The 18,196-nt window shown below is 41.9% G+C and overlaps 1 protein-coding gene across 3 annotated transcripts in view; it reads right to left on the bottom strand.

Moving 5' to 3' along the window:
• APBB2 (amyloid beta precursor protein binding family B member 2) overlaps positions 1-18,196 on the bottom strand; it is a 204,249-nt gene that overhangs the window by 4,365 nt on the left and 181,688 nt on the right. For all 3 annotated transcript variants that reach the window (XM_067298115.1, XM_067298117.1, XM_067298116.1), the window contains 5 exons: positions 5,889-6,003; positions 3,171-3,258; positions 1,993-2,076; positions 1,369-1,484; positions 434-613 (listed from right to left, as the gene is read on the bottom strand). In XM_067298115.1, coding sequence (XP_067154216.1) covers positions 434-613; positions 1,369-1,484; positions 1,993-2,076; positions 3,171-3,258; positions 5,889-6,003 — 583 coding nt within the window. The remainder of the gene's footprint in view (positions 1-433; positions 614-1,368; positions 1,485-1,992; positions 2,077-3,170; positions 3,259-5,888; positions 6,004-18,196) is intronic.

Below are 18,196 nucleotides of genomic sequence, written 5' to 3'. Positions count from 1 at the left end.
CTCTTCATTGGCACATAACACAGGAACTAAATCATAGGAACAACCCTTTGAAAACTGAAAAATAAGTTTTTTGGATTCAGCTATTCTTGAACAGTGACTGCATTGTCATGGGGTTGTATAACATGACTTTGAGCAAAATGTTTTCCCAGCATTAGATAACTTGAATAACAAAAGATTCCTGACATATACAGATGTTGTAGTGGTAAGGAGGTAAGATTGTTAAAGGAACATTGTTCACTAAATTGACATTTCAAACTTAAAAATGTTTATTTTTAATCTACTAAGTATATCAGAATCCCATTTACTAGTTTTATCTTTTCTTACTTTATCTGTCTCAGGAAATTAATGTAATTGCAAATTTGGAAAAGATTTTTATTTACTGAGGTAGTGACAGAACTAAGTATTACAGGTGTCTTTGAAGAAGATCACTTACCATACAAGCAGCCTGAACAGCTTCTGATACGTTGCCTGCATTTGGTTCACACCAAAAAATGTGGCACTCAAAATGCTGGTTTCCTGTATCCATAATGAAGGCAAATGTGTGGATATCTTTGCCTACTCCCATAAAGGACAGGAACCGGACACGACATTCCACCATGATTTCCTCTTCATTCTGGTTATGGAATCAAATGATTCTTCATTACTATTAGATGTTCTGTAGAACTTTATTTTCAATTTTAAGTTGATTAAATGGAAGGAACACTGATGCAGTAGTGTGGAATTCCTTTTATTTATCTGCATATACTCAGTGTGCTAAGGCCTGACTGGATCTTTCCTTCTAGGGGATTACCAGAAGACCAAGGCCTTGAGCGTTAGCACTAAGCACACTGTGCATTTTAGATACTGCTTGTTTAAAACTGATGCTGCAGTTCTATAAAGAAATACATGGTTACCATGACTGCAAAAAATAGTCCCCTGTAACTGGTATGTGGAGATGTTCCTTTAGGACCTCCTTGACAAACATATATAAAAGACATATTCTTTGAAAGATTACTCTTGGCTTCTTTAGCCAGAATAAAGTAAATACGATTTAGAACATAGGATTGCTACTTAGGGTTTAACCTACAACATTTTAGGCTCAAAATTCCTAGAAAGGATAACACTGGATTTGTGTAAAATACCTAATGAACACTTATAATTATTTCTGAGGACATGCTTGGAATGTTAAATAAAGCTAAAACTGACAGAAGCAGTAAGAGCCTCTAAAACAGTTATGTGTGGAGAATCACAGCCCTGGAAAGAAAGAAAATGCAAAATAAGCACATGAATTCTAGTACAAATTAACTCTTTCTACTACTGTTTATGTTTTCCTTATATTCAATATTCATATTATGTTAAACTTGTTTTAAACAAGACAGTCTGCCTTACTCTTTCATTGATGACTGTGACAGTAGCATCAGCAACATTCATGGTAACTGGCATCCAGTCGTCTTTGCTAGAGGAAGCCATTAGACTTTCGATAGCACTGTTCAGAGTATCCATTCCTAAAACAGAGGAAAATGTGATAATCAAAATGAATACATGAATATAAGTAGAAGCTAACAGAACTTTTATTTTCACATAGTAGTACAGAAAATGCCTTGTTTTGTACTGCTTATTAAAGCCAATTTGATGATAGAAGGACGGGTTGTGAAGTTGGTTTTCTTCATCTGTAAAAACAGAGGAGGTGCCTGTAGCTTACAAAAAATGGGCTATCTTGTTTAGCTGCTGCACCACTTCAGTTCCCTAGGGCCTTCTTCATTAGTAGCAGAGCTCATATTCAGAGAAAGTACTAACAAGGAACTCTGCCTTCTTAGCAGCTCCCAAAATATTCTGGTTGAAAAACACATGTTCAAGTGAGGCCCCTGAATGAATGTCTTTGTGCCTGACCCATGTGACACAAATACAAGTAAAGAGTTGCCACCCTTTGGACAACATCCATTTACACTTGGCTAGCTGGACACTTCATGCAAGTTACATTGGCAGTCACTTAAGAATAACAGCGTTACCTACCGACGGGCTTAGCCACGGGCAGCATGCCGAGGTACTGCACATGGAACTTCTGTACAAGTTCTGTCTTTGGTGTTGGGAAATCTACTGCAAGGGAAAAAAATCAATTTCTGGTTATCAGTATTCACAGCAGGGAAAATATACTTTGATTTCATCGATAGCATAAAATAATTTACTGAGTAATTGTGCTCTGAAGGTACTCTATCGATTAAAACAAGTGTATGCTCCCTTGTCTCATACCAGAATAATGCCAAATGATTTCCAAGAGGATTAAAGAGAATGCTACATCGTCTAGTTCTTCATCTAAACTAAAAATGAGGTCACATTATATTGCTAATATACTAAAAAACAGAGAAAATACACATGAATGTGTCTATAGGAGACAGAGATCTAAGCTCATTGCATAATTATGTAAAATTTGGAATCTTTTTAATACCATCCCAATTAATATGTTATACATAGACTACAAGAAATCAATACTGTTGTCTGAGCAGAAAATTGCACAGGTGATGCAGGGATAAGGGGTGAGATACTCAGCACAAACCGGTGCACCTAAAGCACACATCGTCCTGTAAAATAACACAAGGTATGTTTGTTCTCCTAGAATAATTTAAAAATAGCAACTATGGAGCTATGACTAATAAAGGCATGCAAAGGCAACTTTCTTTTACCATGCACTAGAGTGTGCAAAACACATAAATTGGCTAATGACACACTTGCTCCTCTTGCTTTGGAAGGTGCTAAAATTGATGTTGAAACCATAAGGAGCCTAGGTCTCCTATAGCTCCTCTGAATCCAACTAATTAACTGGAGTATGTTCTGCTTTTAAGGCAGATTTGGCCAATATGTGCAGTCTCAAGTCACAAGGTATTTTGATGTTATCAGGACAATATATGCAAGCTGGCACAACTAAGTAAGGCTGCATTTGCAAAATTTGTGCTTTGAACTAAAAGAGGAAACACACAAGCTGACATAACTGAGCAGGACCTCATTACTGTGAAGTCAACCAATAAAAATGTTTAATTCAGTGCAATAATAGATACTGTCAGATACAGTAATTAAAAGATGGGATTACACTCCTGCCTGTTCTACCCAATATTCTCCATTTTGGTCAAAAAACCCATCAGGGAATATATCTAAAATCAGACCATCCCACAGATATTAATTGTGATACACAGTACCTTGCAGGGGAACATCAAGGGTGACATTTGCCCTGTCTTGTAATGAGCTGCAAGCCATAGCTTTAGCATTCTTCCGTTCAGCCATAATCTGAAGAAGATGGAGATAATACAGCATTTTTTCCAAAACATAGTACAGCAGCAACTACAAGTATAAATTTATTCCTATTAAAACCCTGATGACTAAACAGGTTTTTCTTTGTAGTAACAACCTTAATTTTCCTCCAGTTTATTCAGCATTCCTTATCTACATAAGGAACTTGAGAGGTCTCCAAGACTAGATAAAAGATTGATGAAGGAGTAGAAAACCTTTAGCTATTTTTCTCAACAGCAAAATTGCAGTAAGGATTAATATAGAGAAATATAAATATTTAACATACAGAGAAAAGTGTTCATTATTCGTGTTCCTCTCTGATCAATCTACTGCCGCATATATTTTTTCTGCAATTTTTGTGTTTCTTCTGAAATTAAAAATCTCATACAAAATGCAACCTGTTCTTCCCCAAAGTGTATAACATTATCAAAAGAGGAAAAGAAAACACCTCAAAATAACCACTTTGGTTGCTTGTTCCCTACAAATTTATCATTGGGGAGGGACCCAAGGAAGTCTTTCTCCAACACACACTAAGAGAGGTCTTCCAAAGCTCACATATGAAACATTGCCATCTGCTTCCTTACGCTGACTACTGTTAATTGTAATTGAACTCTCCAGAGAGGACGAGGGTTCAGCAGAGAGCCCAGCGTCAGAACACATGGTCTAAAGATGCTGCTGGCACATTTCTCCCCTGTTTTTTTTAGGTTTTCTGTTTTGAAAGTATTTTCTGTTATAGGGACACAAGACAGCATTCCCACCTGAGGATGAAAAATGCTACACGCTGGCTTAGGAAGAAGCCCTGACTCAGCCAAGAGGCTGAGCATGGCAGTTAGCACGTGCCAAGTGCTTTGCTGAATCAGGATTACATCTACTGCTGAATGACAAAGGAACGTTCTCTACCTACGACACTCTCTATTTTTTGTCACTGTTAGTTGTTTTTTAAAATGCTCTGTCACTCTCTGGTCCAAAGTTAATGCCAGAGGTTTCACATCACAATTACCCATATGACAGTTGCCAGCATGGCAGTGCAAGTCGGATGCACTTAGCTACAGCGGCAGTTGCTTGATGTTGTGCTTAATGGATAACAGAAGCCGTGGTGGGGCCTGTTCAGCACCTTTCACCAGCTGTGCTTGCTGGGTAACAGCTGTGAGAATTGGGAGTTAGAAGAGAAAGACGAGGGACTTGATAGCAGCTCCAGGCTTCTCTAGCCAACCCTGCAGCCAGCCACAGCTTGGCCAAGCACAACATCTCCAGCTGCCTGCCTGACCCGAGCAGCTCCCTGGACCCTGCCACCTGCATTTCCCCAGGTCCCCAAGCCCTGGCACACCTGCCAAGCTCTGCACAGTTCCTGGACTACCTTCTGCCACTGCCTGGGGCAAACTCTGCTGGCCAGAGGTTTATAGTAATACACACTATGCAAATTCGCAAATTGTTGGCATGAAACATCACACAGGACCTAATTCAGTAGCCAGATCTGCAGCACTGCAAAACCAAAAACTTCATATACTACACAACTGGCTACTGAGGGGAGTTTGACATCACTGACTTTCATTCACCAAGATGAAGACAAAATGAAAAAAACAAATAAGCACAGGTATATAGTAAAACAGCAGCTCAATTTTAAGACGTGAAAGTTTAAAAAACAGAATTGCTAAGTAGAGCTCCGACTCCTGAGCAGGGACAGAGGGACAACTGTTAAGGTTATGCTGTCTCCATTGCCCACTTTGCCTGGGGTGCAAACTGCCATATGTTTTAAGGCAAACCAAAATGAGCAGCAATATTTTTAAAGGGGGGAACATAGCCTCAAATCCACCACAACTCAATAAAGAAATTTAAAAGTAATTTCAAGTAGTTTTGCTTAAGTGTCTCTCTATAAAGCACTTCAATCAGATTTTCTTACTGGGACGTATGTGCTGCCTTTCCACTGCAGGAAATAACTAAACAGAGGATACTCATGAACTGATCATGCAATAAAATTGCAAAACTAATAACCAGGGAATGGCTGGCAAATATGTAAGGTAAAATGAAAAGAAATAAATAGAAGAAAGGAAATAAAAAGAACATTTCTCTCCAATATTACAGACAACACTACCACAGGCAGGAACAAAAATCCTTCTGTTATTTGTAACTGGAGTAGCTAAACATAAAATACCCTTCTCTCTGAAATTTTTAAGTGGGCAGCATAATGTTTTCAACTGTTTTTATGTAACCTATTCATGTAACTATTCATAACTGATTCATGTAACTATTTTCATGTTGAAGAATACCATTCAAACATGATCTGATTTATTTACGGAGTTTAACATTACCATTCATCAAAACTAAGTGTTCTTTTCCCAATTTGAACCCACAACTTCTTTATTACTAGGAAAGCATTCAAGTCTGTATATCCACTTGTCAAATCAATACCATATATTGCCATATATTACCATCTTCAAATTTAAATACTTATCCTCCCATTAGTTTTGATGCCCTTTGTGTCCCTTCCTTTACAAATTCTCTGAACTACTTATTGTTGCCAGGGATATAAACTAAAATAACACTGCATAAGATTGCTGATTATATGTTTTATGCTCAGGGACCTCTCAAAAGATTAATGAACAACTGACTTGTTCGAATCCACTTGCCTTTGAGCAGATTTCATGTAAACTTGTGGCGATGGCTTTTGCTGGTGTGTCACATCGAAACACATGACATTTCAGAATTCTTGTATCTTTGTCTCTTGCCACATAAGCGAAGTCTCTGTGCAAAAAAATGAATTAACACATTAGAAACAGCAGTATTTACAAATCAGCAAGCCCTCCTTTAATTTAACAAGCGTATGTCTTGGATGTCAGAAAATAAAACATACGCCTTAGCCAAAGCAGATCTACAAATTTAATAAACTGCATACCTATGAAGCACATAACTAATCTTTGATGCTTAATCTATGTAATTAAAGAGCTCATTACAATTTCCTAACACTGGCAACTTATTGAATTTATAACCTGTAATTCCAACTGCAATTGTAAATACATGGGAAAATTTACTCAAATATTTCATTGAAGACAAAGAAGTGGGGACAGAATCACAGATTAAGCTAGAAAAGAATACATGCAGTTCTTAAACGCTAGAAAACCTGGCAAGCAGCATACAACAGTTTAGCTAGAGAAAAACTGTCTTTCAAAGCACTGTATAAAGTGTTTAAAATATGCAGATAGTAATTAAAGATCTGGTTGTATAAGCAAGTTGTGAACCTGCTGAGCTAATGCTCACACTAATTGGCCTAAATTTCTGACCTTATTTTTTCAAAAGTTAAATAAAGATGCCCTACAAAAGAGATTTTTGCATCTTATTGGCCAGTCACCACAGTATAGTATAGCTTTTTTAACATGAGTGATGGAAGTGTAGGATTAAGTTTACCTGTTCCCAGGCTTTTTATAAGTTGGAGCTCTTCTGAAAAAGTCAAAGTATGAACATGGGTTAAGGGTTTGGAACACCCCAATTTATTTTGGACACGATTTTTGGATAGCTTTTAGAACTGCCCCTGCTCTGAGAGCCTACCATTATGGCCCTGTAGTGCTAATTTGCCTTCATGACCTTCTTGGGACAAAGATACCCATTAATCGGTTTATAGGTGGGGACCTGAAGCTGGTTCTGCAGCATGGAAAGGCATGCACAGATGGCAGGGACAAACCAGGAAAGCCAGGCTTCTCCCTGACTCATTTACCTTGTTCCTATGCGAGTCTCTGTGCTCCTTGGTGTTGCATCCCTAGCTTTTCACATCCGCTGGGCAGCCACAGCCCAACCCTACCTTGTGACCCTGCTGCTATCTGCAAATTTCCATGGGGCTGTGCATCCCCCGCAGAGCTGTGCTGAGTAACTAACTAGGACTGGAGCAGAGAGGTGGGCTGTGGGAGCCCCCACAACCTACTATGCCTGAAGTCTCTGTTCAGTGCCTTTCCCCTTCACATGTAACTAACCATCATCAAGTTCCTAAATGGTGAAGATATAGACGTGATAGTCCATGTGGATGAAAAAACATATTGTCCCTCCCCTCCTAAACCACAGGTTTCATATACAGAAATACTTCAGTTTATACTGAAGCCCATAAATATCCCTAGCAGGGTTTAATATAGTATGGATTGCCGATTTCTTCGTTCACTGTAGATGCTGTCAGTTGAGGCATTTGTACGGAAATTACCGAGGGAATCCTAGAGACTGTGGCAGATGGATAGCTGGATCTCCAGCCTCCCAGGAAACACAGACACTAGCCTGCAGTTAAGTACCTTATCTGGATAGTCTGCCGAAATAATTCCTTAGGAAGGAGGTGGCAACACTGTATTTAATGTGCTAGCACTAGATTTTGTCATTAATGAGCCCCTGGAATGAAAGGGGCAGCTGTCCGCAGCCCAGGCCGCTTACTGACAGGCACAGGCTGCTCCTCTGTTTGACCTCTTTGCAACCTGAAGCCTGAGGAAAAAAACTTGGGGGGGGGGGGGAACTAATAGGAGCTGAGATTTGGAAACAATTTTACACGATGACCTGAACTGTGCAGCGCCCTACTGGCGAAACACAGTGACCCTGGCGGGTCCTCTCCATTTCACTGCCTCCTAATACGGGACAATACGCATTAGGGCATGACAGAGAAACAGGAGGCAGCCTAGGCAGCTCCTGGACCGTTTGCAGGGAAATCACAAAGCAATAAACCTGGAAGGTGCTGCCTATGAAAGCAAATGCACTGAGGTTTCCCAGCCCCGGCCTGACCCCAAACACTTGGCCACAATCCCCAAGAGCCCTTCAGCACGCTCGCCTTCATGCTAAGCTGCAGGTCCACTGAGGTACCAAAACGTGAAACTTGCTGCCTGAATCTCACTTTGGGAAAAAGCTGATGCTTCTCTGCTTATCTGCACATGTGCCAAACTTCATTTTAGAAGGGCTTCCTCCTAGCTTAATGTTTCAGAAGTAAAATGAAGACTTTTGGCTGAATTATGTTAATAAGACTACAAGGTGTACGAAGGGGAGGGTATGGTTCAGCTATGGCCTATGAAAAATCAGCAACTATGGGAAAAAAGGGAAAGCAAGTGCCACATAAAAAACCCTTGAGATTTCTGCCTTTTGAGGTCAGTTGGTTAACAGTAGTGACGCTCCTGAAAGAGTTGTAGACAAGGTATTTGGAAACGGTCAGGCTCACAAAAATCATCCATACAGTATTCTGAGCTCTGAAGAGGACTGGTTGGTTTGAGAGCAGTAAGTGGATTTCCAGACTTCCTAAGGGTCTGTGATTTTTTTTTTTTCTGTGCTTTTGGTTTTAACTACCATCTTTTAAATGCCTTAAGTTTCAAACTTCACATTTTTCAGTCCAAATATCATCCCTTCCAAGCATTATATTCATTATAACTGCAATATGCAATGTTCACTTAACAGATATGGACTTAATACCATAACTCAGAAAGTGCTTTTGATTAAGATTTTTCTTCCCTTTTACGTGTAAGAAAAAATTGCTGAGAGTGACCATTGCTGCAGGGTAGCAGAGAGACTGCTGCACATACCTAATTATTGGATCAAAGTCTATTCTTTTAGAGTGCAGATATAACAGCTGAAACCTGTGTTCACATGAACTTAAAATAACACTGAAAGCCATCTACTTTACCCTTAAATGGCTATTTATTACCATTTACGAGCATTTATCTCAAATCGATACTATCCCTTTGAGGACTTGTAAACAAGTGATTTATGAGTTCCCTTTACAAGATGATCCCAGAAAGAGCATCTTGCATTGTTATTGCTGAGTTGCTTATGCTGCGCAGAAGCCTATTCGACAGAAATCTGCATAGCCCCAGGAGCACTGTAAAGTATCAGGACTAGATAAGGCCATCACCTTCAAGGAACTGCACAAACACAGATGAGAGCTTATAGTGCTTTCTGTAATCGCTAGACCTATCACTTAGAACCTTCTTTTATCATCAATAAAAAACAAGTTGGGACAAAGCCACCAACGCAAGTCATCTCTGGCCTGGAAAGCACAGTATCTTGCCAGCAAAATCCAAGTTTGTAACAGCACAAGAAATTCTGGTCCCCTCCTTGGTCAGTAGCTCTGGCAATGCCCTGGCACACCATGACTGTTACAGTAAGCTACTGTGCTTTGCCGTGGCAGAACCGCGTCCGACAGGGCACCTCCGCTGCCCTGTCAAGTCCTCTGATGCATATTACAGAATAGTCCCATGATTTAACGTGCAAGGGTTTCAAGCCCTAAGGGAATCTGCAAAATAATACTGAATGCATTTAGTAAGTGTGTTGCTTCCTACTGAAACACTCAAAGGACTGCAGAGATAAATGAGCTAAACAATTAAAACTGCATTAAACTAAATACTGAATTCTGTAAAGATCAAGGACAAGATTTTGGTCATAAAGGAAGACAACTCATAATTATGCCCCAGTCAGTGGGAAACACCCTAGATGAGAGGATTTTCAACAGCATTTTAAAGAGAGAGAGATGGACGGAGGGCAGCCTGCTGAGACCAGTTTCTCATAAGAGTAAATTTACTCTTCTGATCAAAGGCGCGCACCGTGGAAGCCTGCCTGCCAACATTTAATGAGCATGTGTGCTTTTCAGTAAGGGACACGTTTCTCTGTGCCTGGAAGTCTAATTCCAGCCAAATGAACAAGAAGTCACTCTGCAGAGCCCAGGCTGAGTAATCTCCCTGAATTCAGACCTGTGGTGAGAGCTGGGAGAAGAAATCCTATGAGCATTATGGATGTAATATGCCCTGTGTGATAATCCAGGTGGCAAGGAGAATTACCTGCCACTGTAGTCCTGCCATATAAGTGCCTGCAACGCTGTTGTCCCTACGAGAGGAGGATGACAACAGTCCTCATGAGATGGACCTGCTCTGCATTTGCCGAAGGGCCGATACTGCCCGTAAGAATGTTACTTTTAGTCAAAATGCAATGCTTTTGACTGTGTGACAGAGCTGATAGTGACTACTACATATGGGCTACCTAACATTCTCCATCACGGACTGCCAAAGGACATTTTTTTGAAGAAATGTTAATGCCTCTATTGTTTGCAGGCCTTTGATGTTTGGCCTGGAAAGTCGGTTAGGCTGTAGAAGTGTCTTTTCTTTGTCCTATGAAATTCCATTTAGATTTAGTCAACTTGAAGAAGTGCTAAAAATGCCGCTTCCTATGTCTTGGAAGTTTTGGCTTGCTGCCATAAGCGAGCCTTGAGGAGGCACCTGGCCCACACCTCAGTTCAGGAAACCAGGCCTGAATATTTACATGATGCATATAAACTTCCCTGTAGCATTTCCTGACTCCAATGTTTGGTCCTGCAGCTGTTGTAAACATTTCTGTATGTAACAGTATGCATTCATAAACCAGGCAGTATGAAATTATAGCACCGTTACAGAAGCAAATGAAACACAAGCTAGTACATCAATTCTGACTACTGAGCACTAATAAAACCTTCACAATGGTGTTTCAGACTCAGACACCAGTGTCTAACTTTAAGCACCTAAACAGCTTGCACAAAGTTCATGGGGCTAATTACATATGCAAATTGAGAATATGCACAAACCTGTAGATGATCAGGGCCTGCATTTGTAAACCTGTTGAGACAGAGGAGCAAATCTGAGCTCTTTAAAACCTATGGTACTGCATCATGCACAACCCTGCCAGCATCATCTGTTTCCAAATCATCAATCAAAATTAGCAACCAAACCTCCTCTTCCCTTCTGACAGCGCACAAACAGTATTAGAGATTTCATTAATTCATCAAGTCAACTAGATGCACACTCTCGCGCGCAGCCCTACCAGGCAGCGCAGTAGCGCAGACCTGGAGAAGGCTGTGCAGGCTGGCGGCAGCCAGCAGTTCAGGCCACCGCGGGAGCCTTGCGGGCTTGCTTCAGGCATTTCTAGGCTTTGGGGAAACTAAGCACACCTCCCCAGTCGCTTTTGGAGAAGAAGGATACAGCTTTGGGGATCCCAGTGTATATGCTTACAGCATTATCAATAACAAAATAAAACTTGGGAAAAGTTTTATATATCCATACACATGACCAGAAGGCAACACTTATTTCCCCAAAGACTTCAATACCAAACAGGCCCCAAGACTTCTCTCCGAAACTGCTTTCACTTGGGATCCCTTCTGGGTCACTTCATCTGTAAACCTTCATTTACTGCAGCTCACTTGAAGATGATTAACATTTAAGTGAGATTTATGTGCAGCTAGCTCCTTGGATAATGAAGAAGTGCAGAATAACATGTTTGCAAAAGAAATTTCTGGAAAAAGGCAAACGCCTTTTCTTACTATTCCTGTCTTTCCACCTTGCTGGGAAAACAAGGGAAAGCAGGAAATCAAAAGCCTTTACAAAACCTGTGGCCAGACACAGAGCTAGTACAGGTTTAATGGATCACACCTGGCTCACACTGGATCAGGCTGGGGTCTTGCTGCTCTCAAAAGGATGCATGTGCATGTGAAATTACATATTAGCAAAAGCACTGGTGGGGTTTGAACCACAGCTCCTGGTAAAATCCCCTTTGATGTCAGTGGGGAGAGCAGCAAGGTGTTTGGTGGGAGAATAATGTATTTCATTGCAGAAAAAAGCTGTATGCTCTTAAAGAATTCACAGTACAAGCCCACTACTTCTGTTGATACAGGACTATGAAGAAGTGCTACTGCAGAGTATATCATATATTTTTTAATCATTTTTGCATGTACTCCATCCACCTGTATCTTTCAGGATATAGGAACTGGATGTTAATTAGTATCCTGGAAAAAAAGCCAGAATACCAGAAAAATCAGTTAGAAATTAATTTTTCTGCACAAGAGGGTATGACTGGCTCTGCTGAACAGTTAGAAATACAGCAGAAACATCTTAATTTTGATAGAAGACTACAGAGAGACAGTTTAAAAAATGATTTAAAGAAGTGCAAAGACAAAATAAGGTGCTAAGTAGAAAGGAATTTCATTTTTATTTGCTCTTTTACCCTCTTTTAATTGGCAAATGTCTATAATAATTGACTAAAACTTAGATAGACATACCTATTTAACACCTGGCTAAGCACCACTTAACTGCTCAGCCCTGGATGAATGTAATCATATTAAATGCAATTTATGCTAATGCTGTCCTGTTTGAGTAGCAGTCATGGCCATTTGCCACTATTAGGCAAAGTCCTAGGAGACATCCCAATTAAGTACAACCTAAAAAGCAGCACATCCGCCATTACCTTCTCACTATAAACTGTTACTCTTTTGAGTGTAAAACTGCATTAACCCATATTTTTTCTTGCTAAAAAAACACCCCAGTCTTGAAGCTTGAAATAAGGAAATTTTTACTCTTATCAATTAAAATTAAGTTGCATTGATATAAAACAACTGTATTAAAGTGAAACAGGCAGGAAAATGTAAATTGCTTTATAGATTTATGTATTACAAATTGCAACAAGAATCTTTGAAGCAGAAAATGATATCCTCTGGGCTTGGTTAAAAATTGATTCAAATTAATCCAGAATAATTTACAGAAAATGACTGTTGGTTTCTATGTATGCCGTGTGGGGCACACAGGCCTGGGACTGCTGGGTCCCGGAGCACGCGCTGGTGCACCCCAGACACAGTTTCCACAGTCTGCAACCTCCAGGCTTTACAGCAAAGACCTGACCAGCAATGTGTGAAAGTCGGAAGAAAAACAGGGAGAGGAGCCACCAGCGCAGCAGAGCGGGGTGGGAAGCCCTCTCCTGGAGCGAGGCCTCCAGCAGGCCAGAGCTGCCGCTCACCAGAGACACCAACGTCCACTGGAGCAGACTAAATGAGCAGGAAAGGAGAAAGACAAGGAAGGGGAGAGGAGACACAGGAGAAGTGGATAAACAGAACACCAGGAAAACCACGCTCTGATCTGGCTTTTCCACAACACAAATATTCTAGGATCACAAACGACAGAGAAGGTAAGGTGCAGGAAAACCCGCAGTAGTATGCCTGACAAAAATTAGAGAGCTTCTGCATCAACACTTTAAACAATATTTTACTGAGACTGCTGTTTTACACAGCAGAAAGGGGAATGATTTATTACTGAAATGAAGTATGGGACCCTGTTCAGTTCACTTGTCCTTTTATTTGGCCCATGTCAAGGAGTTTGCAAAGGTAGGGAGAAAACCCAGAAGCAAGCAACCAGATCTAGATGAAACAAACATCATTCACACAAGCTGCAAAATCTGTTTTTACACAATTTACTGAGGACCTTTCAACATCCCTTTCACCTACCAGATATAGAAAGACACTGAAGGAAACCATTGCTTCCCCTCCACTCCCTCCAAAGAAAATCCGCAACCCCCTTCACCCGGATAACTACACCACCTTCTCTGGAATCCAGTCCCGGAGGAGGAGGAGGAGGAGGAGGAAAAACAATCACTCACACAAGTGTTCTCCTTCCTGTTTCCTACAAATAGACATTATGCATTTAATCACATACATTCAATCACATCTATTCCATTGCCCTCAATTATTAGAGTTGGAGGAACTGGGGGAGAGGGAAGTTTCTGATAGTTGTGTTGATCCTGCTGGCAATCCTAAAAACGTATGACAACCTTGCAATTTTTCTTCACTCCAACAGCTCCATCCAGAGAGCTCCTGTACCTGTCCAGCACTCCCCAGCTACAACTCAGCATGGGAGACTGGTCCACCATTACGGTACCCTGGTCATTATTTTTCGACTCAAGTAATTAAGATGCCTTTCCCAAGTAGAGACTTTGGGAGAATTTTCTCATTTCAGTTCTCACACAATTTAAAAATGGGTTTGCTTGCAGCAAATCACCAGTTCTGCATTTATTAAATTCTCCTCCAATGGCCTGGCATTGGCCTGGTGTAGCTTGTTTTCCTAATTCAGGCATGAAGTTTGTAGTGCAAATTATCCCGTCCTGAATGGCTGAGTTTGCTTCATTTCTTGATAATGTCATTTGCTAACTCTCAAGGAGGAGCTCGGGCTACTCTGTGAGATACTCGGAGGCTTTAATCTGGCAGCCCTAAAACACACAGCCTGCCAGTTACGCTTTGATGTCTTATTGTTGCCGCAGTTCTGTGCGCTTCCAAATGTGTTTGTTAAAACCCTTGCAGTACCGATGTGCTGCTCAGCCCTGCACAGCCCAGCACTCCCCGCTCTGTAAGCATTTGCACAACTTTCATTCCAATTTCTTTCAGGCAGCCTGATCCTTGCAGGGCTGCAGAAGCCATTCCCACAGGCACATTTCCACCTCTCAACACCGGCCACCGTGTCCTTGTGCAGGAAGGGGACAGCACTCCCATCAGGCTTGCCACAACTGCCTCGCTAGTCAGAGAGATGGCTCTGAGCGTGTTGCAAATCATTTCTCTTTTTACTACCAAGGGCTACGTTCCACCCCTGCAAAGGACCACAAATATAGATATATGGAGTCGTGTCAAAGTGCAACTTCATATCTGAACTCTCCAGGTCCATTAGATGTGCTAGCATAGCGACAGCAACACATACTGTAAAGCTAAGATTTATGGTCCGGGCTGATCTTCCTTCCCAAACTCACCTCATGGTCATATTGCTGAAGGACTACTTGCACGGCTCAGGGAAAGCAGGGCAGTCTGTCATGTCTGCCAAGGTCACCCACAAGGCTGCCCTCAGGGCTATGCTCCCGTGTTGTGCTGCCAGGGCACCGGCAAGAGCAGCCCGGGGGCGCCCGGTGGCCCCGTCCCGGTGTGCCTGCCGGGGAGCCACGAGCACAGGGCGCCACGTCTGTGGCTACCGGCTGAGCAGAGGGGGCTTGCTGCCCGCTCCTCCGCTGCCACGCAGGCACAGCGCACAGAAAAGGGAAGAAAGCAGCTTAGACCTCAGCTTTTAAAAAAAATGAATTTAAGAGAGATCTTCAGGGATAAATCCCATGCAAATCAGCGGAGACACTCACCAGCAGAAACTCTGACCACCGACATTTTATTGCCACAGATTTTTCATGGCAAGTGGTTTTCTGTTTTTAGAGGAATGTTTGCTTACTTGCTTCACAATGTTTATGAATTGCTCATGGGGAGGGGGCTGCTTTCCTACCCCAAGCAGCGCCATGTTCAGGGACACAAAGGAGGTAGCTTGTCAAGCCCTTGACTGTTGCTACTTATCCTATGTAGCATCACAAAGTGGTGGTCTAACTCCTCAGGATTGCTAATCTAGCTTTTTTCACGAATGCTAAATTTCCTTAAAATAGGTGAAAGTGTTGTTATGCCTGTAAACCTCTGAACAGCCTCTGCAGTGCTTCCTGTAAATTTGATTTTGACAAATTAGTATTTAGATATTTTAACAACAATTCTATCTCCCACATCTGATTGAAAGATATAAGCCTTTGTTCATATGGAATATAATTTAAAGATTTGATAAAGAAATACATCAAATTGAGATGCTCAAAGCACTGCTACACATTTAAGTGAAGAAGACAGCAGAAAACACTAGAACAGTTAATATCTTCACTGAGATTTGTTTTACAAGCAATGCTTACTAGTTCTCCTTTGTTCTTTATTATTCAGACAGAGAACAAAGTAATCACGTACAGTCACAACTCGAGAATCTGCTTGCAGCACACTTTTGCCAGTGTTAGTCTGGGAGGATCATCACTTCTCACATGCACAATATCTACATTAGATTGCACAGCCATAATCACAAAAGTTCAAACATTTCCCTAGGCCAGTGCTGACTAAAGAATTGATTAAAAACCAGCGAGGCCTGTAAACTATTCTCATTATATTCCATGAGGAAAACCCAAGAAACTGCCCGCATCTCTAAACGATATTCCTCCCATCCAGTTCCAGTATCAAGTCCTTGCAATTTAGGAGAACAAACAAAACTTAAATCTCATCCGAGAAATACAATTCTATCAGTAAGAGGCTTTTGAGCGGTTGCAGCCCTTGCACTGCAGAGCACGTGACTACAATACATTACTGTGTGAGTTCCCATGAAATGGGAAGCATTGTAGAGAATCCCAAATGACCCCTTTGTCCATCAAAACAAATAAACCATACTGGTGACAACTTTTTTTCGAACTCTGAAGACAGTCACCAACCCAGCCAGATCCAAAGCAAATATCAAAAACAGCAAATAAATTTCAAAATTTCCAATTCTCGCTAAATTTAAGTTTTAAATCCCCTGCTTCTAGCACAAAATTATTCATTTTTAAAATAAAAGATGGCATTTTAATACAAGTTTCCTGCATTTAGGATTATAGAGAAGACCAACATCTAAATTTTAAACTCTCAACCACCAGAAGCAAATATAAAGAACCGCAGTATCACGTGACTTTAAACTGTTTTAGGGGATTTAGGACCTGGAAAAAAAACTCAATCCATTCAACTTGAGCACACTATTAATAGCAAGATGAAAACATGTCAGAGATATGAATTTACCCCACTGAAGTTTTGCTTTGGTACGACAACGCTCCCTGATACAAGCAAACTGATACGAGCATTGGTTGGTGCAAGCCAGAAAGATAAACACACAGAGAATAAGGGAAAAATGAAAATCATTTACCTCTCTCTGAATCCAGGAAAGCATGAAGAAACAGAAAGAGCAAGTTAGAGGGCATTCACACAGACAGAGCTCCAGCATATGATGAGGCAGCATAGCTGAAAGAAGTGCTCTACACTTAACATTCACTGGTTGGTTGTAGCGTAGCGTATCCAAGCATACTGCAACTATTTCCCTTCAACACTTGTTTTGGTTGAATCCTGTTGCTCTGAAGTTTGTATTTTTGGAAACATGCAATGAAGCCAACAGGCATCAGCTGAATTTAGAAAGACAGCACAGACATATCAACACTGGGAGGTAACAAAGCTTAAAATACCACACACAAATACGGGAAGTAGTACTCTGTAAGCATAAATGGACACACAAACTGCATGGACCTTTCTTCTTCCAAAAGAAAACTGTTTAAAGCAGACAATGACAAAACAAACAAAAATAATGCTTTAGGCTGTGAACACCTTCCAGAGCTTACACTGAAAGAGTTTAAAGATCAACATCAGTTTTTTGAATGTCTTTTCCAAAAGCTCATGCTCCTTCCTAGAGCACTTGGACTCCTTTGCAAGTTGCTGAAGAAATCACACTCAGTAGCACCCGCATATTTTTTTTATACACACACACACACACACACACACACACACACACACACATATATATGAAAATCACTGCGTACATTCACTTCAGAAGCATTTTAGCACACACTAACGATTCATGCGACAGAACCGATGTGCCTTTCCCGGCGTGCAGCGGAGGGATGCCCCGGTGAGAGGAGGACAGGGATGCCCCGGTGCAGGGGGACCCCACGTGCGCGGCTGCCTGGGGGTGTGAGCTGCCCAAGGCCCCGGCTCTCACCAGCCTGGCAGGCCGGCGTAGCCACTGGCTAGCTCTGCCGCTGCCAGGGCTCACTTCAGACTCGGCAGCCGGCTGCTCCCACCAGTTTTTAGCACTCCAAAGGGATCTAGAAACGCCAGGTGCATTTTCACTCGGGGGAAAGGAAGGAGTGCTCTTGCCACTGGCAGCTAACACGCAGGGCCAGATGTAAGCTGTAACTGCTGCCGACGAGGCAGTTTTTACCGGCACCTACGCCACTCAGTCAGGATAAAGCCCTCGGCTCTGCCCGACCCGCTGGCACGGGTGACAACGTGCACATCAGGCAGGCGCCTTCCACGCAGCCCGCGCCCACGCGGCCCTTCCCGGCCCTGCTCCATGGCACAACGCAGCGCCCTTCCTGCAGGACTGCTCTGCCTGGACTGCTCTGCCCACCCCGCTCCCTGGTCCGAGCCCCCCGAGGCCTTGCCAGGGCTCCCCGTCACCATCAGCTGCTTTCTAGAGCATGTCAGCCACTGCAAAAGGAAGGATTCAGGGATACACAGCGCATTTCTGGAGCTAACTGTGGTGGGAAGGAAGCACTAGAGCTTCCCATGACATTACTGCAC

Source organism: Apteryx mantelli, chromosome 5 (genome assembly GCF_036417845.1).
Source record: "Apteryx mantelli isolate bAptMan1 chromosome 5, bAptMan1.hap1, whole genome shotgun sequence".
Classification (NCBI taxonomy): Eukaryota; Metazoa; Chordata; class Aves; order Apterygiformes; family Apterygidae; genus Apteryx; species Apteryx mantelli.
This window is presented reverse-complemented; position numbering and strand designations above follow the sequence as displayed.